At 40.8% G+C, this 27,632-nt stretch overlaps 1 protein-coding gene and 1 pseudogene across 5 annotated transcripts; both read left to right on the plus strand.

The window, feature by feature from the left end:
• The first annotated feature begins 4,027 nt into the window (after positions 1–4,027).
• On the plus strand, positions 4,028–25,669 carry KCTD18 (potassium channel tetramerization domain containing 18). 5 transcript variants are annotated; one of them, XM_032860129.1, is made up of 7 exons: positions 4,028–4,149; positions 6,590–6,825; positions 8,235–8,446; positions 10,714–10,907; positions 11,986–12,080; positions 18,292–18,394; positions 24,678–25,669. In XM_032860129.1, the coding sequence occupies exons 2-7, from the start codon at positions 6,666–6,668 to the stop codon at positions 25,138–25,140; spliced, it is 1,227 nt and encodes a 408-aa protein (XP_032716020.1). In that variant the 5' UTR covers positions 4,028–4,149; positions 6,590–6,665; the 3' UTR covers positions 25,141–25,669. The 5 variants fall into 5 exon arrangements, with proteins under 5 accessions (XP_032716020.1, XP_032716018.1, XP_032716021.1 ...); XM_032860127.1 differs by lacking the exon at positions 4,028–4,149 and adding an exon at positions 5,339–5,602; XM_032860130.1 differs by lacking the exon at positions 4,028–4,149 and adding an exon at positions 5,339–5,561.
• LOC116869248 lies at positions 17,133–17,247 on the plus strand (annotated as a pseudogene).
• Positions 25,670–27,632: the final 1,963 nt, after the last annotated feature.

Raw genomic sequence — 27,632 nt, forward strand, 5'->3', positions numbered from 1 at the left:
TCCTTCCTCAAACCTTGTCCATACCTCATCTTCTTTACTCTCAGCCTCTGACTTTGGTTTAAATTTAGTAGAAAAAGTAGAAGCCATTCCATCATAATTTCCTCATTTACTCACTGTGAATTTTACCAGTCTATCAGAACTTAATCTGTCTTCTCTGTTTTATCTCCTGTCTCTGCTCTTGTCCAAAAGAAATTCCTCCGCTTGTGGAATATTACTTAGCTATAAAAAGGAATGAAATCTTATCATTTGGAATGACATGGATAGAACTAGAGAGTATTATGCTAAGGGAAATAAGTCAGTCAGAGAAAGATAAATACCATATGATTTCACTCATGTGTAGAATTTAAGAAACAAAACAAATGAGCAAAGGGAACGAGAGAGAGAGAGGAGAGAGAGAGAGAGAAACCAATACACAGACTCTTAACTATAGAGAACAAACTGCTGGTCACCAGAGGGGAGGTAGGTAGGGAGGGGAGAAACAGGTGATGGGATTACAGAGTACATTTGTGATGAGCACCGGGTGTTATAAGGAATTGTTGAATCACTATATTGCACCCTTGAAACTAATATAACACTGTATGTTAACTAACTGGAATTAAATTAAAAACTTTAAAGGAAAATCATCCATTTGTGATCTGGTTCCAGTACTCTTTTGCCTTCTCAAGTTCTTATTCCTTCAGTGGTCCCCACTCTCCCTCCTTCATCGCCAATCTCTACCTTTCCACTGAATCATTTCATCAGCATAACCTGCTCTAGTAATTTTCATCCTAGAGCTTCTTTCCTTGATCCTGTATCCGACCTTGACTACAGCTCCACTTCTCTCATGTTCTCTTTACCATAGGTCTTCTCCAGCTTTATAACCAGTTTCCCATCTCACATTTACCCGTTGGACAGTTTTATCTGGGCTTGCCTCTTCATCGTAGCATTGAAACTGCTTTTGTCAAGGTCACCAAGAATGCCCATGTTATCCAATCCAATGGACCCTTGATCTCTGAGCAGCATTTGACAGAAATGACATTTTCCTCTCTGTAGCTCCATACTCTCCTCCCCTCTGGCTTTTTCTTCTAAGCCTGAACTCTAGGTATTGGAGGCAACACTCCATACCACTTCTCATTTACCTGCTCTTTGCCAAGCGATTTTATCCAGTTCCATGGCTTTTAATGCTGATGCCTTCCAAATTCAAACCTTTAGCACAGAACTTCACTCCTGGGTTCCAAATTTATTCACCAGCTATTCAATATCTAGTTGGATGCCTATTAAACATCTTAATCATTATAGTCCTAAATACAGCTTCTGATCTCTCCCATAAGTCACCATTTCAGTAAATGGCGCCAGCATCCAGTTGTTCAAGCCAACATTTTGGAAGTGACCCTGCATGTTTCCTTTCCCGTATTTCCCATATGTGGCAGCCATGAAAACACACCGCTCAGATCTCTGGTCACAGGGAACATTACTGGCTGATGGCCCAGTCGCTATCAAATCTATCACCATGATCCAGGCTGTACTTCCCCCAGATTGCTCCGAGCCAGTGACTGAGTGAGGCAGGGTTGGTAAGGCAGACCCAATCCTGGGAGACATAAGACTCCTCTGATGGGAGGCATTGGTTTGAGGACTCCCCACTGGCTTTCTTCGGGAGCATCTTGCATCATATCTACAACTTTTCCTGCCCGTTTTTTTTTTTTTTTTCCTGTCCTCCACAAGAGTTGATTCACCATCCAGTCTAAAGGTTTTCCCAGCCCCCTTCAGAGCCCTCCTTGTTTTTCCTTTACAGGTATCTTCTCCAATAAGTTTTCAGCATGTTTAATCTAACTTTATGGGCTGTTTCTCAAAGAACCTGAACTAACACACCACAGCCGAACAGTCAGCAATGTTATGTAATTTCTGTTTCCTAAATACATCTCTCGCAGTCATCCATTTCTCTCTGTTGCCATCATCACTGAATAGAAGCTATGCCATTTCTCCTCTGGATTATTGCAAGGGCTGCCTACTCTCCAAACCATTCTGAACATAGTAGCCAGAGTGATTTTTTTTAATAGTCAAATCAATCATGCCACTTTCCTGCTTACAACCTTTCGATGGTTTTCCATTATACCTGGGGTAAAATTTAAACTCCTATGACCGCCACAAGGTACTTTTAAAACCTGGCTCTTGCCCATCTTTTTAGCTTCATCTTACGTCACCTTCCTCCTTAGCCCCAAGCTTACCAAGCTCCAGCCCTGCTAGAGTCCTATCTCTTCTTACAAACTGTCAAATCCTTTCCTGCCTTCAGGCCTTTCCGCTTGCTCTCTCTTCTCCATAATTACTCTTCCCCCATCTTTTCAGAGGGTAGGTTCATTTTCATCCTTAGTGCTCAACTTAAATGCCCCCTCATCCTCAGGGCCTTCTCCACCCCAGCCATCATCTCCACCCAAAATGATCCTATTTCCTCTCAAGCAGTTTCCACTACACGCAACCACTTTGCTTAGTGTCTGTTTCTCCCACTTGAACAGGAGTAGGCAAATTATGACCCACAGGCAGCCAACTGTTTTTGTATGGCCAGGATCGAAGAATGGTTTTTACATATTTAAGTGTTTGAAAAAAGTTCCTTAAGAATATTTCACAACACAGGGGTACCTGGGTGGCTCAGTGGTTTAAGCCTCTGCCTTCGGCTCGGGTCGTGATCTCAGGGTTCTGGGACCAAGTCCCGCATTGGGCTCTCTGCTCAGCAGGGAGCCTGCTTCCCTCTCTCTCTCTCTGCCTGCCTCTCTGCCTACTTATGATCTCTCTCTGTCAAATAAATAAATTCTTAAAAAAAAAAGAATATTTCACAACACAGGAATATTATGTGACATTCAAATTCCAAAGTCCACAAACAGAGTTGGAACACAGTCACTCTCATTTAGGTATTAACTATGGCTGCTTTAACATCACAACAGCAAAACTGAGCAGCTGCATATGGCCCACAAAGTCTAGAACATTTACAGAAAAAGTATTTTTTTTTCTAAACTGTTATTTATTAAGTAATCTCTACCCCCAACATGGGGCTCAGACTCATAACCCCAAGATAAAGAATCACATGCTCTAGCAACAGAGTCTGACAGGCACACCCAGTAAAGTTTTCCAGACCACTGCACTAGAATGTGGGTGCCATGGGTCGGGGCACTGATTGTCTTGTTCAGTCCTTCCCTCCTAGTGCCTGGTCCACAGCTAATGCTCAATTTATAGGACGAATCAATCTTCCCACTCTCCAGGGACTACTACTGTCTGAGGGGGTAGGTGGGTGCAGGTCTCATTGGCTTTTTCCCTTCTAAGACCCAGGCACAGGAACTGGGAACCAATTACTATTGGCTCTAGAAATAGTACCCTGAAATAGTATCTTGAAAACAGGACTGGGTTTTATTCATCTTGAAATATCTAGCAAAGTCTTTCGTACGAGGTAAGGTGCTGCTGGAAGCTGGACGAACTCTTTTGGGGGTGTAGTTAAGATAAAATGAAATAATCATGCAACGGGCTCGGCATAACATCGGATGGACATTAATGTTCACTCAAAGATAGCTCCTGCCTCAATTTTCTTTGCTGTGATGGGAATAAAAATATGGGGTAGTACAACAGCCTAAATTAAACAAGAATGCTCTGTGTGAAACAGCTTTGTAAAGTACAGACACTGTCCGAATGGACTTATCCAAGTGCATGTGGTATATTACTAAACTTGGCATTGAGCCGCTCAGTTTGGAGGGAAGGGCTCTCACCCGGGAGTAAGAAGACATAACTCTTCCTAACTCTTACTACTTAACTGACCAGGAACCATCAGAACATCGGTGTTGTTTCTTTTCTTCTCGCGCAAAAGCAGCCTCTGCACAGACGCGACATTCCTCTGCCTCTCTGCCAGGTCTTGCCTTTTCCTGCAGGAACCGAGCTCTCCCACTCTCGCCCTACCCGAGCCCGCAGGCTGAGGCGGCCTGAGGGGCGGGGCCAGTCCGGGGGCGGGGAGGGGCGTGTCCGGGGCGGGGCCGCCCTCTTTCCGGGTGTAGTCGCCGCCGGGCCGGGCCACACGGGGGCGCCGCTAGGGCCGCGCTGCTACCCGAGTTGCCGAGCCGCCGAGGAGGCCCTCACTTCCGCGTCGGGCCCCGCGGCGTCCGGCGTCGGCGCCGAGGGCCGGGCGGGCCGCAGGTCAGTCGAGGAGGCCGCCTACCCGGCCCCGCCCGTGCAGAGGACCTGGGCGCCGGGTGGGCCGCGGGCCCGGGAGGAGCGGGGCGCCCCGAGGCAGGGCCCGGATCGCGCCGATATCGCGGGCGATCCGGGCTGCAGGCTCGGGCTTCGGGCCGATTCGGGGGCCCCCGGGCAGCGGGGAGACCCTGGCGGGGCTTTCTGGTGTCCCAGCCCCTCCCCCTCTTGTCCCGCATCGTGGGAGGAGTGCGAAGTCCCCGAGCAGCGTTTCTCAAAGTGGGGTCCGCGGGCGGCCTCCCGACCCCACCTCAGTCTTTCTGAACCGGACTCTGTGCTGTGGCCCGGGAATCTGAATTGACAGCAAGCGTCTCTGATTGTTTTGAGGCAGGGGGTCCGCGAGCCGCACTTTGGGGGCAGTTCCACGGAGGGCAGGGCACTTCCGACACAGCCAGTGTTTAAGCGGGTGCATTTGAGGACGGGGCCGGTGACTGGCCTTGAAATGGTGACGGATGGTTCTCTGCCGTAGGAGAACCGGAGTGAGGCAGGGGCGGCTTTACATCCTCGCGCTCAGGGTGCTGCCGTGTTCCTCCTGTCACAGCAGAAGCCTGCAGATGGACGGATGCTTACTGAGTGGAGTGCCCGGGTCAGGGGCCTTGCGGATGAGCCGATGCTGAAGTAGGCAGTGTGGGGTGCAGCGAAAACACTTGCAGCTGGTCCTGCTGGCCCGGATTGGGGCCGACCCCACCACTTACCCGCGGCGGAGCCCTAGTGTGGACCCTGCTCACCTCCCTCTATGTCTTTCTCCAGGGTCCTCCTCTGTCAGTAGGGACAGTAATTCCGACCCAGTGGGGCTTTTGTGAATTAGATAATGTCTGCCACGTGTCTCCTGCAGTAACTGAAACCCCATAAGCACTGAGTAAATGGGAATTATTAAGAGTGCTGTAGAGTCTGCCTTCCTAGGGCTTATGGTCCCCCCCCCATAGGGATTAAATAAATGAGATAAAACGTGTAGAGAGGTACAAAGTATATTTGGTGGACTTCGCACGGATTCTAACTGGGGGGCGCGTGGAAAGCTCATGCAAGGGGGTGCAAGGGATGTGGTTTGCCTGGGGCTCTCAAGAAGAGATGGATTCCAGGGGGCTGGTGGCTGGGGCGGCCGAGCCCGTTCCCTCCCAGGCTTCACACGTGGTTCTCCCACTTGGATCTTGGCCCGGTTGCGCCTCCGACTTCCAGGCAGCAGAAGAAGTCACATTGATGAGTGGCGTTGGAAAGCTGGACCGTGGGTCCGTGAGAGTTTCTGTCTACTGACCATGTTTGACACCCAGTGTTTTTGTCAGACACCAGTGGTCTCCTTTCCCTGATGCATTAGAGACTGGCCAGACTGGAGCATCTCGGAGAGGATGCTCGCAGTACACGTGAGTTGCCAGGACTGAGCCTCTAGACAGCCATTTTACAGGTGCTGTGGAATGTGCAGTTATATCAGGAGAAGCTTTTTCACCATGTTTTTTTCGGTTCGGTAGAAACCCCACAGTCCTCTGGGGTGATCCATCTCCTGAGAGGATTAGCAAATCAGATCCTTAAAACTTCCCTAAAGCTTCAGCCGCTTTGGACTGGAGAAACCACATGATTTAGAGGTGTTATTTGTTGCTTTCTGGACCGGTCTGGCTGCTGGTATACATAAAATCCTGATTTCAGTCGATAAATGACGTGTTCCTTAGTGACCTAACCTGGGAACTGCAATGATGATTGTTAATACTTTCTGCTCTTACGTCTCCTTAAATCCCCGGAGCCAATCTCAATCCCTCAGTATTCACCTTATCGTGAAATTTATATCATTATAGATAATATTTATCACTTACCAAGTACTTACTCTGAGCCAGAGACTGTCCTGTATGTTCTGTCAGCTTCTCTTAGCTTTTTATATGTCCTGTCGGTCCTTCCTCTGATAGTCCTTTGAGGTGGGCACCATCCCTGTGTCCATTTTATAGACGAGGAAACAGCAGAGGGAGATAAGTACTTGTCCCACCCTAGTAAGTGGTAGAGCCTCGTAGCCTAATCCCACGCTACGTGCTGACCCTCTCTGTGGTCTAGACAGCTCCCTCAGACTTACTGTAGCATATTGTAGCATAAGAAAATATGTGAGTACCAGAGAACATAAGCAAGTCTCACCTTTGCTTTATATGTGACATTCAACGCATTATTTTAATTCTTTACATGGTCATTTCAATAGCTATGATTTGGTTGGTGACAGTTTATCATTTGCAAATGCTCTGAGCCAAAGTTTCCCAGCTTCCCAGCATATCTCGGACTTCTTTAATATTACATAAAGCCCTTCAGTATTGTCAGAGCTGAGGAATTTGAGTCACATTAAAATGTGTTTATTTCATTATCTACTTAGTGCATTGTAGGACATGTCAGCAGTGGTTGTTCTTTGTTTTCACAGAGGTGGAACAGGACCGCCCTTACTTTGCAGTTTCTGAAAGCGTTTGAAGGCAAAAATTCAGGTGTTGCTGGGAGCAATGGAAGGTCACAAGGCAGAAGAAAAGGTGTTAGATATTCTTCGACTGAATGTGGGTGGCTGTATTTACACAGCCAGACGTGAGTCCTTGTGCCGCTTTAAAGACTCGATGCTGGCATCCATGTTCAGTGGTCGTTTTCCTCTAAAAACAGATGAATCGGGTAAATACCTAAAGTCTGTAAGCATGGTCATCAATATTCATTAAAATAGTCTAGTTTGAATTCCCTTTGGTTTTTGTAATTACAATAGGATGTATTTGACCAGTGTACTAATTATTGAGACCATTAGGGCTGAATGGTGATTCATTAAATACATGGAGAAATGAAATATGAGTTTCTAGAGTCTGTGACACTGTCACTACAAGTTGACAAGAAGACGAATGCGTGTAAAGGCCAACCGTGACCTCATTATGGGGATTGATTGTATTTGGAATGTTGTTCCATCCGTGTAACCCCACGGATGAAGGTGTTGAGGCGTCCCTCTGTGTTTTGCAGATTAAAACACCGATTTCTCTGGAGAAAGCAGCCGTCCTCCTAGTTCACAGGGCAGTCAGTGGTAGTGTTGAATTAGCATGAAACTTGCCACCTCTAGCTGCGTAGCCTTGTGTGGGCTGACATGTACACACGAGAAAATGTCAGTCACCTAGTGGGGGGAGGACTGAACATTGGGGTTCCAGAAGGGACTGTAAAACACAAGGGTAGAGATCTGGGCTGCTCTCCCTGCTTGGAGTTCTCTGGTGTTTACTGAACTGACTACTGGTTGTCGAGAAACTTCGGCCACACGAGTAAGGCATTTTGCCCCTCTTCGGTGTTCTGGGGCTCAGAGAACCCACTCTTGCTTTTGTGTCAGAAGAGAGGGAGTGAGGAGTCTTGAGCACAGGGGACTGTTGGTAACCCTGGGTCTTAGGAGAGTGATTTGTCAGCTGGAGGGCAGTTGAATGAATGGGAAACACCAGTGGCTGGTGGCTAGGGCTTGATGGCTACGTGGGTAGGAAGATTGTTGGTGAAAAGATGGTAAGCAGGGGTTGTGGTTTTTTCCCCCCACGTTTTAGCTTCTTAATCCCTTCTATTCTAAGCTACTCAAGGGAGAAAAGGAATTACTGAGTAACCTTCCATCAACTTTGCTAAATTGTCATAAAATAGTACCAGCATAGCATCAGGAGCCCTGGGTTTATATGTCAGGGACACTAGCAGCCGGCTTAGAGCCAAATATGACGTGTTAAGGGCACTCCCTCATTAGGGAGGAGCTCCATACGTCCTTCATGGCTGGGCAGCGTTGAGGTTAGGGTAAGTTTACATCTCAGGAGCAGTCTGGGGTCTCCATGGCTTTTAGAGGGCCACAGCGGGAATCTGGTCATTGCATCCAAAATCCCAAATGGAGCTTGGAATACATTTTCCTGTACGGTTGGTGAAAACACAGAGAATCACCAAATCTGACTAACCCCATTTGAACCGTAGCTACTAAGTTTCTCATTGTAGAGGTCTTCAGTCTGATTTTAGTTGGACATGTTGAAATTTTATCTATGATCATGTGTATCTATGCAATGATTTTTGAACTGAATGTTTTCTAGGGGCTTGTGTTATTGACCGTGATGGACATCTATTTAAATACCTTTTGGATTATCTTCATGGAGAAGTTCACATTCCCACAGACGAGCACACCCGAGTTGCTCTCCAGGAAGAGGCTGATTACTTTGGCATCCCTTATCCGTACAGCCTGTCTGACCACTTGGCCAATGAAATGGAGACATATTCTTTAAGGTCAAATATAGAACTTAAAAAGGTCTTGGCATTTTCTTAAGTTTTAAAAAATATATATGTGTATATATTTTTACATTTTTATACACAAAGCAATGTGTGTTATTTTGTGTAGCTTGTGTTGCCACATAAGCCAAACATGGGAAAGTTTTACTTTTTCTAACATTTGAAGACAGTTTTCTTAATTACTATTAATTTTTTTAAAGATTTTATTTATTTATTTGACAGACAGAAATCACAAGTAGGCAGAGGCAGGCAAAGAGAGAGGAAGGGAAGCAGACTCCTCGCTGAGCAGAGAGCCTGATGCGGGGCTCGATCCCAGGACCCTGGGATCATAACCTGAGCCGAAGGCAGAGGCTTTAACCCACTGAACCACCCAGGCACCCCTATTAATTTCTTTAATACCAAAATTCTGTGGTCTAGGAAAGTGTATTTTATTGCCACTCAGAGGTTTTTGGAGTTTTTCTCTCTCATTGAAGATTTAATATCTTTTTTTTTTAAAGATTTTATTTATTTATCTGACAGACAGAGATCTCAAGTAGACAGAGAGAGAAAAGATTTAATATCTTTTGATGGCTTTTTAAAAGTATTCTGGTCTTTAGGTTCTTTGTAAATTAACAGCAATACTGTAGTACATAACAGTATAGTGGCATTTTATTTACTGAAATGACTTTTTAAAAGAATGGTCACGATGAATAAAAGATTGTATAAAATCTCCTACCTGATTTAGTGAATGTAGCAGTTTGTTACTAAGTTAAAACATCATTTTGATTAATTTACTTTGGGATCAGTAAATCTTTTTTTAAAGATGCTTCTCCTTTAAATCACATTTTAAGGATCTTTACATGACTTGAAAAGTGTCATTACCTGTTTTTGTCATACCAATAAGTATTATATTGACTTTTAACACCTTTGGGGATCTAAAAGGAAAATACTTTTCCTAGATAATTAATAATAGTGAAAACTGATCTCAGTTGATTTAATTTGGACATCGGCTTAGGAGAGCAAGCTGACGGTACGGTTATTAGGAGTGCGGCATGAAGAGAAAGGTGATTTGGTTCCGGATCCCCTTCAGGAATTTGCATGGTTGCATGGGTTCTGCTACTGAAGTTACTTAGAAGTTATTGGGTGCTGTTTGCCACATCTGCAGAATGGGGCTAAAACACCTGACTGGAAAGTTGGGGTGGGCTGACATTCATCTTCTGAAGTCTCAACTCCATAGTCTTTTCTGATTTGTATGCAAAAAGGACATTCACCATGTCAGCCAACACATACTTATCTCCAGTGTCTTAGGTGTATAGAGCCCTGCTCTAGGGACTACGTGGGACACAAAGAAATACAACATACAGTTAGATAGCAATATTCAATGAAACTGTAAGACATATGAGGGTCCTATTTTCATTCACTTGAGTCCATAAATACAAACATCTCCTTTGAGTCAGGCACGATTCCAGGCACTTGGGATACTAGACAAAGCAGACAAAAGTGCCGGTCCTCAGAGCACTCCCAGAGGAGTAATGCTGTTTCTCCCTGGGAAAGCTCTTGCCACTCCAGTGGGCGAAGCCCTACTGCTCTGTGTCCCTTCGCGTGACATCGGCTCCCCTGGTCGCACTTACGCTATGCACTGATGGCTTGCTGACTGTCTTTTACCTTAGCTATAAATTCAAGGATGGTTGGGACGCTGTGTTCAGGACCCTAGAAACCACTCACCACATGAGCAGCTTCTTAATATTCAAGTGAATGAATGAATAGGTAGATAAGTGCCAAAGGAGTTCTTACAGTTTGCATGGGGTTCATGTATCCCTATCTGTCAGTGGAAAAGAACAAGTTAATCTGCTTAATTCATGATTGGACTTGGAGTTAAAAATAAGCATCAACCATGAGGCTTACTCAGTAGAAGGTGAAATGAAGACTGAGTCAAAGGGGAAATTGGGCGAATAAAGGGAGAAGAAAAAGCTCTTTTGTCATACGAAGATTTTAAAATTAAAAATAATGTTGGTAGTGAGGCTAAAGGAGGGGGGAAAGGAAAATACAATTTCTCTGTGGGAAAGGATTCGGTAGAGGAAAAGGTGTTGGGTTTTTGGGTGGTGGCTTTTGTGGTTTGGCCCACGCTCACCTCAAATTCAACAAAAGCATGTTTGCTTTTTCAAGGCATAAAGACTAGGCCGAAATTTATAATGTTTTTATTTCCCATATGACCAACTAAAATGCAGCTTTACATGAAATAGAGCACATTCATTTTTACTTTACTCCAGAATTAAATTCAAATTTTGTATATTTTTTTTGCTCCAGGCTCTAACAGACTTCTGTGATTCATATGGTTTAGTTTGCAATAAGCCAACAGTTTGGGTTCTCCACTATCTTAACACATCCGGTGCAAGCTGTGAGAGCAGAATTATCGGTGTATACTCCACAAAAACGGATGGAACAGATGCTATTGATAAGCAGCTGGGAGGAAGAATTCACAGTAAAAGCATTTTTAAAAGGTATGTCCAAATTTAAATAGGAAAAGGAACAAAATAAAGTCTTGGTGTCTTGTAAGAGGTGTTCCTGAATGGAGTATGTGGTTGACTAGAGGACATGATCGACACTGGGCAGCGCGCAGCGTGAACCCTGGCTGGCAAGACCAGCTTCATGATGTGCATGTAGGCCACAGGACAACCACAGTGGTCTAGTCTATTGCCTTGCAACTGGGAGTGGGCATCACAATCCCCTGAGGCTTTAGAAAAAAGAAAAGAAAGAAAAGCAAAGCCCCCTGCTTGCCTGGCTCTCTCCCCCCGGACCATACGTAGTCCAGGAGCAGAAGCACTGCTTAGAAGTCAGCAGGCCCACTGAGTGACCCAGGACTGGCCTGTGCCTTGGTGACCTGTTCTGAGAAATAACGAAGGACTTCCCTGGTCCCTCCCAGCCTTAAAATTCTATGACTCAAACATGTTAAATTCTTAAGGGTTATTCTCTTAATATTCTTTCTGTAAATTTACTTAACATTGGTCAGTTCACTTAGCAGTCCTGTTTTTTGTTGTTGTTATTTTTTTAATTCTCTGGGTGGCTGGATTGGGTCACATATTACTGACTAATGAATGACCCCATGACTTGCTTATTAGGTGATTAAATATGTCATCATTTTCTGAATTCTTTCCAGGATGTTTATATAAGATATGTGAGTGCTTGGCATAATGCTATGCAAGTTTTAGTCAAAGGCGAATCTTAAAATCTTCCTGGGGTTAAGTAATTTTTTAGAAAACTTATTTTTAAAGATTTGTTGATTTGTCTGCACAGTCTATATTGTGGAATTAACAAGTGCTTTACCACAGTAAAAAGAGACCAAATGTGGGTTAGCACAAGTATAGCATATTATACCCATAGTATATAATACATAATATATTATCTATATACTTAAGGGAGGGTCACAGAAGAAATGTTATTCAATACCAAAATATTTTTCCCCTTAATTAACAAGTACTTGGTGAGTATCTAGTTGTGTGTGTGTGCGTGTGTGTGTCTACACATGCACACATTCATACTTAGGTAGTATGTTTTCATCACCTTTCGCAATATTTCTAGAGAGGCGGGAAATAATGTTCAGTACATTTGGAGCTATTATTCAGTAGCTGAACTGAAGAAAATGATGGATGCCTTCGATGCCTGGGAAGGAAAAGGTATAGTACAATTCTTTTATTTCATGGCAAAAAACAAAGTAAGCTCAAATGCTGCATTTCTCTTTTTGAGAAAGTATTTCTTTGTGTAGGTCAAGTATATCTTTGTGTATTTGTCGCCGCGTAGTATAATTGATTAAGGCAGTTTACTTAAAAATCTTGAGATCTCTTGGGGTGCTTCGGTGGCTCAGGTGTTTAAGCATCTGACTCTTGGTTTCAGCTCAGATCCCGATCTCAGGGTCATGAGATCGAGCCCGTAGTTGGGCTCCATGTTTAGTACAGAGTCAGCTTGGGACACTCTCTCTCTTTCCCTTTGCCCTTCCCCCTGCGCTCTCTCTCTGTAAAATAAGCAAATCTTTTTTTTTTTTTTTTTAAAGAATTTATTTATTTATTTATTTGACAGAGAGAGAGAGAGATCACAAGTAGGCAGACAGTCAGGCAGAGAGAGAGAGAGGAGGAAGCAGGCTCCCTGCTGAGCCGAGAGCCCGAAGTGGGACTCGATCCCAGGACCCTGAGATCATGACCTGAGCCGAAGGCAGAGGCTTAACCCACTGAGCCACCCAGGCGCCCTAAAATAAGTAAATCTTAAAAAAAAAAAACAAAAAAACTTTAAATTCCCGAATAGCTAGATATTACTAATTGTTTAAAATCCAGTGACCTAAAAAATAGTTTATAATTTCAGCATCTATTAGTTATGCTTATTTAGTTCAATTAAACAACAGTTTATTTAGCACCTACTGTGCGCCTAGCTTTGTACCCAGGAAGTGTACGTTTAAACTAAGCATGCATTATACAATCAAAAGAAAAAAGGAGGGTTGCCTGGCCGGCTCGGTCAGTGGAGTATGCAACTCCTGATCTTGGGCTTGTGGGTTTTAGCCCCATGTTGGGTATAGAGATTACTTAAAAGTAAAATCTTAAAAAAAAAAAAAAAAAAAAGGAAAAGTTAAAAAAAGAGAAAATGAAAATAATACCATAGAAGATATCTGAAGAACACTTAAGAAACAATCATCTTTAAATACACACTTTGAAATTTGACCATTTTTACCAACCGCTCGTATCATTTGATAATAACAATGCTGTTTAGTATCCGGTGTGATAAGTGGCTTACATTCAGTATCTCTTAGTCTTAAAACAATTCTGGATGCTGTTTACCATTGCACTGATGAGAAAATTGAGTCTCAGAGAGGCCTTGCCACTTGTAAGGATCACAGAACGCTAACTGTTTTATGTCTAAGCTTTTTTCTTAATTAACAAGTATGTATTGAATGTCTCTTAGGTGCAAACCCTGTAAGAAACCCTAAAGTTGGGTCCACAGATAAATAAAACACATCTTGGTCCTCAAATGATCTTAAAAGCTGGTAGAGACAGACATTGCAAGTCACATAAGATGGAATAAAAGGAAAGGAGGACGAGGCTTTTAAAAACTCTCCCACTACCTGTTCTCCTTTTGGGTGGGTTGCTAGTACCAACCCTCCTTCCTTTCCTCGACTTTGTCCCCCTCACTTTTCCTCCTTTATTTATTTTTCCTAAATCATACCCCTCAAGCAGATAGAAAAAAAAAAAGTGCTATTCTCTTTAAGCTTTTTATTTTAGATTTAATTGACTTTGAGACACTTAGGCTTAAGTTGAGGAACAATGCCCGCCCCCCACCGCCCACCCTGTGTTCTCTGTGTCTCCTGTTGTGGCTCTGGACTGGCCGACAGAGAGCCCAGGAGCCTTCGGGAGGGCCCTGGCTGGGCTTCTCTGTCCACTGACTCAGGAAGCTGAAGTGGAGAGCTGATATCACTGACTAACGGAGTGTAAGACTGATTTTTAGCTTTTTTGAAAGCATGCAATGAGGTATCATTGGTATTTAACACCATTCTGGAAGGCCTGTGGAAAACCACCAGAAAGGATACAGAAGTAGGATAAAGAATTATTGGAAGGAAGAAGGCATTTATTATTTGGGGACAGTATGTCCTTTAAGAAAACCCAAAGGAATCAACTAAAGGTATTTTAAACGATGAGTTTAGTAGACCAAACTATATAAGTAAACAGAGACCAGCTTATGATAGATTAGTTAGAAATCACAGCAGAAAAATCCCACTCACAATGACAATAAACAAAATAACTAGGACTGACCTATCAGGAAATGCTTTTGTGGGGAAAAAAAAATGCTTTTGTGGAGTCTTTTGTGAAGAAAACTGCCAAAATATGTTTATCCATCCATCAATTCATCCATCCACCTATTAAAAAAAAAAAAAAGACAAAGATTATGGTGAGACATACCATGCTTCCGAATGGGAAGTCTATTCATAGAGATTTTATAATATTCATCATGAAGACATCAGTACTTCTCAGATTAAGTTACAGGTTTAACGTAGTTCCTACCAAAATATCAGTGGAATTCTTGAGGAATCTTGAGGAAATGATTCTAAAATTCCTTTGAAAGAATAAGCCAGTGAAATAGGAACATTTTGGAGAGTAGAAGTCATTAGAGGAACGAGTCTATCACTGTGTGATAGTAAAAATACTATATAGAGATTTGTAATAATAAGAACCATATGTTTCCAGTATAAGAAAAGATACAGAGATCAGAAGTAAACCCCAGTGGAGTTGTAAGAATAAAAATACTGTGTGATAAGGAGTATTAAATATTGGTATAAAAAGATAGATGATTTAATAATTGAGAAATATGCTTGGGAGAAAACAACCTTAGCCTCATGTCATGTATCAAAATAATCTCAGGTGAATTATGGATGAAAAATGAAGCTATAGTAAACTATAATGAAACTTAAGCAAATAACTGTTTTCTTAATTGGAAAATAAATCATAAAGACAAAGATGAATAAATTTGATTACATAATAATATATTAACTTTAAAACAGAAATGTATAAATAAGATTAAAAGGCTAATAAAAACTTAGATAAAAATATTACACTAACTGGACAAAGAATATCCTTAAAATAGATTGGATTTATTTACACTGATTAGAAAGTCAATTCAACCCCTATTGTAAATAAATGTGCGAAGTTCATGACCACAAAATTTCTGGGAAAGGAGATAAACACGTGGCAAGAGGTTCACACTTGTTATTTATCAATGACATACATATTAAATGAGACTTATTTTTTTATACCAGATTAGTAGAGATCTATGAATTCTTGGCAGGAGTAAAAATTAATATCACTTTATTGGGAAATAATTTATCATTATATATCAATAACATCAAAATTTTTTATATTCTTTGACTCAATAATTCTACTTTTAGGTATCTACCCTAAGGTCATATACAAATGCAGACAAAGGCTTATGAACAGAGTGTTCAATGAAGCATTGTTCATAACAGAAAAAATAAAAACAATATAAGTGTCTATGATAGAGGATTAAATACATATTGGTACATCTGTGGGATATAGTTGAGCTATAGCTATTAAAATTATTTTGAATAATTTTTAAAAAAATAACCATTAGCTTTTTTTTTTTTAAGATTTTATTTGTTTATTTGACAGAGCACACAAGCAGGCAGAGCAGCAGGCAGAGGGAGAGGGAGAAGCTGGCTCCCCACTGAGCAGAGAGCCCAATGTGGGACTCAATCCCAGGACCCTGAGATCATGACCTGAGCTAAAGGCAGATGCTTAACCGACTGAGCCACCCAGGCGCCCCTATTTTGAATAATTTTTACATAGGTGAATGCCCATGATAAAATAAGCTATCATGGAATGATCAAAAGCAGGAAACAAAATTAAATATAAAGTATGTTCAATTATGTGCCTATCATATGAGTAAGAAAAAGATTGGAATCAGATTCATCAAAGTGTCATGAACCATGTTTTCTAGTTTCAGGATTAGAAGTGATCTTGATTTTTTTTTAATATATACTTTTCTATATAATCCAAATTCTGTACAAAGGAAGTGAATTACTTTATAGGGAGAAAAAAAAAATAAAAGTTTTTAAATTGTGGTATATCCATATAATGGAATATAAGCAATAAAAAGAAATGGTCATTAATGTGTATAGCAACATGGATGAATCTTGAAAGCATCATGCTAAAGAAGCTAGCCATTTATGTGCCACCTCTGAAGAGGTAACATTAGGGAATGGAGGGGAGGCACTGGTTGCAGAGGGGTACAAGGGAGATTTTGGGGGTAACAGAAATGTTCTATGTCTTGACTATAGCTTTGATTATAAGACTATACATTTGTTGGGGCGCCTGGTTGGCTCAGTGGGTTAAGCCTCTGCCTTTGGCTCAGGTCTTGATCTCTGGGTCCTAGGATTGAGCCCCGCATCTGCTCTCTGCTCAGTGGGGAGCCAGCTTCCCCCCCGCCCCACCGCCTGCCTCTCTGCCAACTTGTGATCTCTGTCTGTCAAATAAATAAATAAAATCTTTAAAAACAAATAAACAAACAAACAAAAAAAACTATACATTTGTCAAAACTCATTGAACTGAGTACTTTAAAAGGGTGAATTTTATTTTATATAAATTATATCTCAATAAACCTGACTTTAAAAAAGTCTTAATGGATGAGATTTGGGAATATTTTTGTAGCGTAAGTAGGTTGGGAGCATGATGAAGCAGTTCCAGAAAATTACTGTCTTAAAACGAGGTCCATAGGTTTCTGTGAATACTGGATATATCTATTATATATAATAACTTATATGCCCAACTTGCTAAGTTGGTTAATATATATTACTAAATCTTTAATGATTAAAAAAAAACAAGACACCAGGGGTGCCTGGGTGGCACAGTCAGTTGAGCATTGGACTGTCAGTTTGGGCTCAGGGTGGGGTCATGGAATCAAGTCCCACATTGGGCTCCGCACTTCTTGTGGAATCTGCTTGAGATTCTCTTTCTGCCCCTCTCTCTGCCCCTCCTGCTCATGCTCTCCCTCTCTCGCTCTCATAAATAAATCTTTAAAAAAACCAAAAAAACAGGACACCATATCCATTCCTGGGACTTCAAAATTACTTTAAAAAGAAAAGTCAGTCACTTTTTATCTAACATCATTTTTAAAGTCTTTTTAAAATGCATTTTTATATATTTTTTGTGATTCTTTTTTAAAAACTGGGGTGAAGCTTTGCACAGTGGCAGTATCGTAGCCAATGAGGTTTATCCGAGGCACGATTATTGCTAATTAAGAATTGAGGTGAAATTCACATAACATAAAATCAAAGCATATACTTCAGTGGCATTTACTACGTCAACAATGTTGTATAACCACCATCTCCATCTAGTTGCAAAACATTTTCATCACCCCAAAAGGAAAGGCAGTACCTGTAAGCAGTTACTCCCCATTCTCTTCTGTCTTCAGCCTCTGGCCGCCACCAGTCTGTTTCCTGTGTCAATGCATTTGCCTATTCTGGGTATTTCCTGTAATTGAGATCGTACGCTATGTGACCTTTTGTGTTTGTCTTTTTTTCACTCAGCATAATGTTTTTGAGGTTCATAAAAATACATTTCCAACTTCCATTCAGAAACCTAACCAGACTGAAAAATTAAAATTTGACCACAATCTTGACCTAACACATTAACTCTGATTATTCTTGCTTGAAAAGCTGCTTGTAAGGTAGTGATAGCTCATATTTTTATAGTGGTTGCCTCTTACAGAGTAGTTCACAAAATATACCTTATTTGATGATTACTGCAACCCAATGAGGTAGATAGGGTGGCAGTTAGAACCCTCACTGTCTAATCTTTACATGACCGTCAACATTATGATTTATAGAATAAAGTACCTAATGTCTCTTAAGTGTTCAGGTGCCAGTACATATACTAAGCTTTTTGCATTTATTACTCATTTAATCATCGCAACCAACCTATGAAGTATGCACCATTGTTGTCATTTCACAGATGAGAAAATTTAGGCACAGAAAAGTTAAGTAACTTTCCCCAGGTCGCATGGTCAGTGAGTGACAGACGTGGCAAGACAAGACTACCAAGGCAGTCTTGGCCCCAGAGCCCGCGCCTTTAACAGCGCATGCCCTCCTGTGCAGGACCCGTATGACCACCTGCGGAACATCACTGGCGGAGCTGGGGCTGGTGGCCGGCCATTCCTAGACCTGAGCTGGGCCGCTGTTGCCTTGGCTCTTCTCGGGGACACTTCCGGTGTACACCTACCTTCTTCAGATGGCCTGAATTTCAAACTCTTTCTGCCTAGTCTTACACAAAACCGTGCTGCTGAACCTTTTGCAGGGGACAGTGGCTCTCTTAATTCTGCCTTTTTATCTTCCAGGTGTTAGCTACTGGCGGGTGCCTCATGAGCTCATAGAATGTTGGACTCTGGAAGAGCGGCCCTTGCTTGGAAGCCTCCGTCACATGGCCCCGATTCGAAAGAGGTTATCTGTGCTCTCTTCATACTGTTTTTCACTTTATGAATTTGAACCTGTATTTTTACTGCTTTTACTGGGGAAACGAATAATGGTTCTTGACCTTACCAAACTTACTAATCACTGAGCTAAGTGCTTTGCCTTACCATCAAAATATAAATCATGATAAATTCAAAATTATCAAAACTATCTAAACATTGGAAATAATTCTCTAAAACTGACTTACAGTATGTCCTTTTTGGGAGAGTGTGCTTTTAAGAATACTAGTGGATACAGTGAGAATGCTGTGGTATTTTTCCCTATAAAAGTGAAATCCTAGCCTTTATTGTCAGTAGTCAAAAACTTACTTATTAGACTTAATATTTGAAATCTTCTGACTTACTCTGAATTCCTTTCTCCTTCCTGTTACCACAAATAGCATTTTAATTTAATGGTTTTTTTTAAAGATTTTATTTATTTATTTATTTGACAGAGAGATCACAAGTAGGCAGAGAGGCAGGCAGAGAGAGAGGAGGAAGCAGGCTACCTGCTGAGCAGAGAACCCAATTTGGGACTCGATCCCAGGACCCTGAGATCATGACCTGAGCTGAAGGGAGAGGCTTTAACCCACTGAGCCACCCAGGTGCCCAATTTAATGGTATTTCTTATAATTCTATGAAATTATTAGCATTAACTTCACTCCACATCTCTGCCTTTCACTTTAAATACATTTAGAATCATATTTTTCATGGTTTTTGGATGTTCTGATTTCTTGATCATCTGTTCTAGAATTTGATTCAGTGCCCCTGTAGAATCTCTGATTTTCTTTTTTTTTTTCTAACCCTTTGGATCTTCCACAGAAATGCAGAGAATTTTATTCAGTTTTTAGTAGTTCATTATCTCTTGTTCAACGATCTTTTTTCTTAAAGACTCTCCTTTTTATTATTATTTATTTTGCTTTTTGGGCTTACAGTTAGCAAATATTGTTTGGGTCTAGAGCAGTGGTTCTCAAATGGGGGCACTTTTGTCCCATAGGGCATATTTGGCAATATTCAGAGACACAGTGGGGTGGGAGATGCTACTGGGACCTAGTAAGTGAGCCCAGGGACACTGCTAAACATCTCAGAATGTGCTGGGCAGCACCAACAACCAAGATTTATTCAGCCATAAATGGCAATAATGCTAAGGTTGAGAAAACGTGGTCAAGAGTCTAGTGGAAGTTGTGGACAGAAAAAAACAAGCAGGAATGGTTTTATGGAGATTCTCCTCTGTTTGTCTTATCTCTGGTTTATTAAGCATGGTTTTTGATTCATGGATAAGATAATGATATTGATGACTTAGAAGCAACTGCGAGGTCCTAAAGAATGACTTGATTCACTTAACTAAATTTAGTTACGTTTAGTAGTTTTAGGGTTGGATATGTTTGTATTCTCTACTGCATGTCAGTGTTCAGATCACCATGCCATTATGATCCTATTTCCAGGATCAAAGTTCATTTATTTGCCTCTGAAAATGCATCAGTGCTGATAAGAGGGAGAAAACTAGGGGAATTGCCATTACACTTCCTGTTCAGGAGACTATCTTCGTGAAATGAAACTGATGCAAGCAGTAGAAGAGGCAGGCAGGGTTTCGACGGTGGTTGTTTGACAGTTTTACGATCATTTCAGACAATATTCCCTCTGATTATTCCTACATTTTGGTAATGTGGTATATCGCATTGACTGGCTTACAGATGTTGAACCATCCTCGCATCCCTGGAATAAATCATGCTTGTCTTGTTGTACGATCCTTTTAATGTATTGTAGAATATGATTTGCTAATATTTTGTTGAGTATTATTGCATTTATGTTCACCAGGGGTATTGGCCTGTAATTTTCTTTTCTTGTGGCATTCTTGTCTGATTTTCGTATCAGGGTTCTCCTGGCTTCATAAAAAGAATTTGGGAGAGTTCCCTCATCTTCTGTTATTTGGAAACGTTTAGGATTGGTATTAAATCTTCAAATGTTTGGTAGAATTTACCAGTGAAACCATCTGGTCCTGGACTTTTGTTTGTTGGGAGTATTTTTGTTTTGTTTTTAAGTAAGCTCCAGGCCCCATATATGTGGGGCTTGAACTCATGTCCCCAAGATCAGGAGTCACATGCTCCACTGACTGAGCCAGCCAGGTGCCCTGGTTGCTTTTTGCTTACTGATTCAATCTCTTTACTAGTAGTTGGTCTGTTCATATTGTCAATTTCATCTTGAGTCAGTCTTGGTAGGTTGTATGTTTCTAGGAATTTTTAAAAATTTATTTATTTACTTATTTCCTTTTTTAAAAAAATACTGTAGTATAGTTGACATACAATGTTATATTAGTTTCAGGTGTAAAATAGTGAATCAACAATTCTATGCATTATGCATTGCTCACCATGCTAAGTGTCCTTAACCATCTGTCACCATACAACGTTATATAATATTATTGACAGTATTCCCTTAGGCTATACTTTTCATCCCCATGACTTATTTATAAGCAGAAGCTTGTACCTCTTAATCACTTAGGAATTTATCTATCTCTTCTAGGTTGTCCAATTTTTTGCTATGTAATTATTCATAGGAAGTCCTCCTTTGTGTCTCCATGGTATCAGTTGTAACATCTGTTCATTTCTGATTTTATTTATTTGAGTCCTTTCTCTTTTTTCTTGGTGAGTCTAGCTAAAGGTTGGTCAATTTTGTTTATCTTTTTAAAGAACCAGCTCTTAGTTTCATTGATCTTTTCTATTGTCTTTATAGTCTCTATTTCATTTATTTCTGCTCTAATCTTTATTTCCTTTCTTCTACTAATAATGTGTAGTTGTCACTCAGCTATTCTTTAGGATTTTAAGAGGAAATTGCTCTGTATGTAGATGTAAACTCAGTGTATCCATGGGAGGAGGTAAATTTAAGATTTTCCAACATCACTGTTGTGAACTGAAACAAATGTCTCATTAGGTTTTGATATCATATCAAAAATCATGTGATCATCTCAATAGATACAGAAAAAGCACTTGACAAAATTCAACAACAGTTTATGATAAAAACTCACAACAAAGTGGGAATAGAGGGACTGTACATCAACATAATAAAGGCCATATATGACAAGACCACAGCTAGCAACATAATCAATGGTGAAAGGCTTTTCCTTTAAGGTCAGGAATAAGATAAGGATGCCCACTCTTGCCACTTTTATTCAACATGGTACTGGAAGTCCTAGCCAGAGCATCTAGGCAAGAAAAAGAAATAAAGGGCATCCAAATTAGAAAGGAAGAAGTAAAACTGGCACTATTTGCAGTTGGCATGATATTATACATAGAAAACATTAAAACCATCAGTACAATTAGAGAAAACAAATTCAGTAAATTTGCAGGTTACAAAATTAATACACAAAAATCTTTATTTCTATACACTAATGATGAATTATCAGAAAGATTCATTAAGAAAAAAAATCCCATTTGCAATTGCACCAAAAAGAATAAAATATCTAGAAATAAATTTAACCAAGGAGGTGAAAGACCTGCTTATTGAAAACTATAAGATATTAAAGAAATGAAAGAAACTGAAGAAAACATAAATAAATGGAAAGATATTCTGTTCTCATGGATTGGAAGAATACTGTAAAAATGTCCATACTACCCAAAGCAATCTACAGATTCAGTGCAATCCCTATCAAAATTCCAATGGCATTTTTTTTTATGGAAATAGAACAAACAGTCCTCAGATTTGTATGGAACCACAAAACATCCCGAATAGCCAAAGCAATCCTGAGAAAGAAGATTTGACAAAGCTGGAAACCTCATGGTCCCTGATTTCAATTAACATGGTCCCCTCCCCTCCTTTTCCACAGGGGATATGTTCCAAGACCCCCAGTAGATGCCTGAAACTACGGGTAGTACTGAACTGTATATGTACTATGTTTTTTCCTATATGTACGTACCTGTGATAAAGTTTAGTTTATAAATTAGGCACAGGATTAATAATAATAACTAATAAAATAGAACAATTATAACAATATACTGTAATAAATGTTATCTGAATGGGGTCTCTTTAAATATCGTATTGTACATCACCCTTCTTGTGATGATGTGAGATGATAAAATGCGTATTGATGAGATGAAGTGAAGGACATAGACATAGCGTTAGGCTAGTAGTCATAGTATGAATGACATTGTGACACGGTGTTAGGCTAGTACTGACATTCTGATTATAGTCAGAAGGAGGATCATCTGCTTCCAGACCATGGTTGACTGTGGGTAATTTAAACTGCAGAAACTGCAGAAAGGGCAGACTACTGTATATTACAGAACTATAATAATTAAAACAGTATGGTATTGGCATAAAACTAGACACATAGATCAGAGGAACAGAATAGAAAGCCCAGAAATAAAGATACCTATAAAGAACAGTCTCTTTAGTACATGGTGTTGGGAATATTGGACATCCACACGCAAAAGAATGAAACTGGATCCCTATCTTGCACCATACACAAAAATTAACTCAAATAGATTAAAGACTTGAACATAAGATCTGAAGTCATTAAACTCCTGGAAGAAAAACAGAGGTAGTAAGTAACTTGACATAGACCTTGGGAATGATTTTTTTTTTTTTTTTGGTATTTGACACCAAAAGCAAAAATAACAAAGGCAAAAGTAAACAAGTGGGACTATATCAAACTAAAAAGCTTCTGCAAAGCAAAGGAAACTATCAAAATCAAAAGACTACCTGCTGAATGGGAGAAATATTTGCAAATCATATATCTGATAAGGAGCTAATATCTAAAATATGTAAGGAACTCATACAACTCAATAGCAAAAAAAAAAAAAAAAAGATTATAAAATGAGCAGAAAATCTGAATAGATATTTTTCCAGAGAAGATTGCTGAGAGGTACATGAAAAGATGCTCAACATCAGTAATCATCAGGGAAATGCAAATCAAAACCACAATGAGATACCACCTCAGATCTGTTAGGATGGCTATTATCCGAAAGAAGGAGAGAACAAATGTTGGCAAGGATGTGGAGAGATGGGACCCCTTGTGCACTTATGGTGGGAATGTAAACTGGTGCAGCCACTATGGAAAATAGTATGGAGGCTCTTCAAAAAATTAAAGGTAGAACTACCATATGATCCAGCAATTTCACTTCTGGGTATTTATCCGAAGAAAATGCAAAGAGTAACTTGAAAAGATATATACATCCCTATGTTCATTGCAATATTGTTTACAATATGGAAAAACCCGAGTGTCAATGATGGATGGAAAAAGATGTGGTGTGTGTGTATATAAGTGCTACACACACACACAGTGGAATATTATTCATCCATAAAAAAGAATGAAATCTTGCCATTTGTTACAACATGGATGGACCTTAAGGGCAGTAAGTGAAATAAGTGTGATCTAATACCTAATATGATTTAATATGATCTAATATGTGGACCCTCCCCCCATCAATTCCAAGCTGTTAGATACAAAGAACTAATCGTTAGTGGTTGTCAAAGGCAAGGGCTGGGGGAGGGAAGAAATGGGTAAACTAGGGTGGGTTTTTTTTGTTTAAATAAATAGAATTTTTTAAAAATTAAAACACTGCTCTGCCTTCAGACTTTTTATAATGAATGGCAGACTCAATTCAGGTATCTCTGAAGGTTTGTCCAGTACCTCTCAAATTCAAAAAGCATCCAAGTATACCAAGGGTTTGACCATTCTAGCAGCTCCCCAAATGCATTTCAAAAAATGCTAATTTTACTGGATGCCAAATGTTGCATTACAGAATTATTGGGAAATACGGATACAACAAAGTTAAACAGTGGCCTTTAGACCTCAGAAACTTTGTTAAATTAGAGTGTAAAGTTTCAAGAGGTGAGTAAAATATGCAGTAGCATTTCTCAAGGAGTTTATTGGACTGTGAAACAGTAAATTTCCTCAATAACTCTCTTAAAAAACTGTTGTTCTGGGAAAACAAAACAACTTGGGATCATCCTGGTTATCCTCCGGACCACTTGAGGATTCTTAGGAACCAAGTGATGTGTAATTCTAGTATAACATAGTACATTTCAAGTTGTCGTTCTTATTAACATTATGGTGATTTTAAAGAGTGTGTTTTCAAGTAGGAACAATATCATGTAAACTTGATGACTTATTTATTGACCTTGATGGGAGAGGAGATGAGGTAGGCTGATGCCTCCGAACCTTTTGACTCAAATTCTTGAGGAAAACGATTTTTGCCCTGAAGATAGAACTTCGGAGACGCGTCTCCGGGTCGCCCAGCCCTGTAAACGCTGACCAGGACATGCTTCTGTGTTCACAGGCGACTGACGGCGTTCAGTGACGAGGAAGACGAAGGTGTGAACTGTAAGACTGGTCCCAAGCCGGTCAGGTTCCTGGGCCCTTCCACCAGCACCCAAATTAAAGTCAAGAACTCGGCGTCGGTCCGGGTGTCCCCGGCCGGCGCCCTCCAGTCTGCAGGCGGGAAGGCAGCGCCGCGCTCCCCGTCCCGGGCGGGCGCTGCGCTGCCCGGGCAGCCCCAGGCTCCTCGTGGGGCCGGGAGCGCGGAGAACGGAGCCGCGCACCCGCCTCCCGCCAAGGCCCTGCTCTCCGACAAGAAGGCCACCCCGCCCCGCGTGATAAAACTGAAGCGGACTCCACTGTGCGCCGCCGGGCCGCCCCCGGCCGCCGGCGCAGAAGCCAGGCCCGCGGAGACGCTCCTGCCGGCCCCGGAAGCCCCCGGCGCGCACGCGCGGACCGAAAATGGGCGGGGTCAGGCTGATTGACGGAAGCGTCCCGCTCCCCTCCCGGAGCGCCCGAGCGTGCGCGGCTCTTCCGTGGCCCTGTTTCGTGGTGCAGTAGGGCTGGAAACCTGGGTTTCTTTAGGATCATTACGGGAAATATGAATTGTGTCAAGTAGGCATGGAAGAGGGAGACTTTAAGTGGTTGGGCCTATCTTGTCTCAACTTGGAAATGGTTGTCTACTGACGGTTTGAATTTCAGGTTTTTAAATTTTTTTTTTTTTTTAATGGTTCATTGGTCTTAAGGCAACCGAACAGTACGGTAAAATCATCACTACAGAAGTACACTTTGTTGCTGAATAATTATAGACTTTAGGCACTTTTGTAATGTTACTCATTGCTGCCCAGGGCCGAATGGGGTTAGATATTCCCGTCTGGTGAAATAGGGTGACATTAGTGTTCCCCTGTGCTGTGTCACAGCCAAGAGATTTGATAGAAAATTCAGACCCAGGTGAGCTCCCTGCAGGTTTCTTTCAGTCCCAGAAGGCTTCGTGAAAACAAATGACGAGGGGGGGGGGAATAGTAATTTAAGATCACACTTTGACTCTGACTCAATTGAACTATTTTCTTTTCCTAGATTGTTTTCTTTCTTACCTTTTTTTGCTAGCAGATTTATTTATACATCATAAGAAGATGTCTTGGGATGAGAACTATGTAACAGTCTTCAGAATGAATTGCTAAAATATTTTATTTTAATTTGAACAGTGAAATTCTAAAGTACTTTGAAAAGGAAGTTAAGCATTAACTTTTAACTAAAGTTACTACTTGTTTCTCCGGAATGACCAATGAGGAGTCATTCTGATTATACAATATGATTTTTATGCATAAAATTCCCACTTACCTTGAACTTAATATTTTTAAACAGAATATTTTGATTAATCCTCTATTTTTTCACAACTATTCAGTTGTTTGTGTCTGCTCTTACATGTTAAGTTTTATAATTGGATCCCACATATCTACCTTCAGTAAGCAGTATGCCTTCAGTGTATTAAAAATAAGTTCATAAAGCAGGATACTTTTTACTCTGTGCTTATCATTGTACTTGCATTACTTTGAAAGGGTAGAGTAAATATACTCAAAGCATTACTTTTTACAAAATAAATTAAAGCTTTTCCATAAAAAGTAACGTTTTCCATGACTGTGCTTATTTTTAAGCCCTAGAGCCCCTTGGGAGTCTGAGAGGTGGTTTGTTTAATGCTTTATCTATTTCTGGTTACAAAATTGCTTTCTTGTCTAGATAATATATGAAATAATTAAACTGATTTTGGATAGCTAGCCAGATACCAGCAGCCTTTTAAAATAGGTGTTTTATTTGGCTAGAAAAAAGCGAATATTCAACTGACGGTTCATGAGTGACATTTCCCTATAGAATATAAAAAATATTTAGTCACCTTGAAAAATACTATTGTAAAGAATCCAAGCATTCTGAATATCAAAGATCACAGTGAATTGGGGGAAACTTCCATTTCAGACTTTGCTAGTATTGCTGGATCTAGGGCATTTTGAATTGCTGATTCACATAAGAATATTTTATACCTGTAGACTTGCTTGGTGCAGGGTTGCCACAAAACCTTCAGTCTGTAAGAAGTGCACCACCTATGCAGCACAAAGCAAAGTGCAATTAAACGAGGTGTGCCTGTGCTCCTGGGTGATTCTGGGAGCAGCCTGCCCTTCTTTGCCGCTAACAGTTTAAAGGTAATCTATTTAGCACATCTTTATGAGCAGAGTTTTTGGAATAGCTACCAGGCCGTGGTGCCGCTGAGGTAGAAAGGAACAAGTGGCCCCTTTTGGGTATCAGGAGTCAAAGTCAAATTCCGAACGCTCAAGTAACTTGAACATTAGTTGGAGTGGTTCCCCGGGGATTAGGGATTTTTTTTTGGGGGGGGGGGGATTAGGAATTTTTGCATGAAAACACATTTCTCAAGATTCTGGGAAAGGAATAACTCATCATAGCCCATTGTTCTTCTTGGAAAATGAAAAATAAGAAATAGGAAAGTATGCTTTATAAATAACGGTTCAGTGTCATTACTTTGGGAATATAGTTTTGTGCTGTTCTTGGGTCAAAGGACACAATAGAAAAAATTTTTTTTAAAGATTTTATTAATTTATTTGACAGATAGAGATCACAGGTAGGCAGAGAGGCAGGCAGAGAGAGAGAGGAGGAAGCAGGCTCCCTGCCAAGCAGAGAGCCCGATACGGGGCTCGATCCCAGGACCCCGAGATCATGACCCAAGCTGAAGGCAGAGGCTTCAACCCACTGAGCCACCCAGGCGCCCTGACACAATAGAAAATTTTAATGGCGAGTGAAGGATATTTAGTTACTGCTCATTTCAAAAAAAGACATTTGATTATGATGCCCTTACAGGTAGTAATCTTTGTTGAAAACTGGTTGGCCTGATTAAAATTGGTTAGTTATATCATGGAGAGCCTAAGGCTGACAATTTTATGTTTCATATTTGTAAATAGTAAGTTTTTGG

Source organism: Lontra canadensis, unplaced genomic scaffold, assembly GCF_010015895.1.
Source record: "Lontra canadensis isolate GAN:19392208 unplaced genomic scaffold, GSC_riverotter_1.0 scaffold18, whole genome shotgun sequence".
NCBI lineage: Eukaryota > Metazoa > Chordata > Mammalia > Carnivora > Mustelidae > Lontra > Lontra canadensis.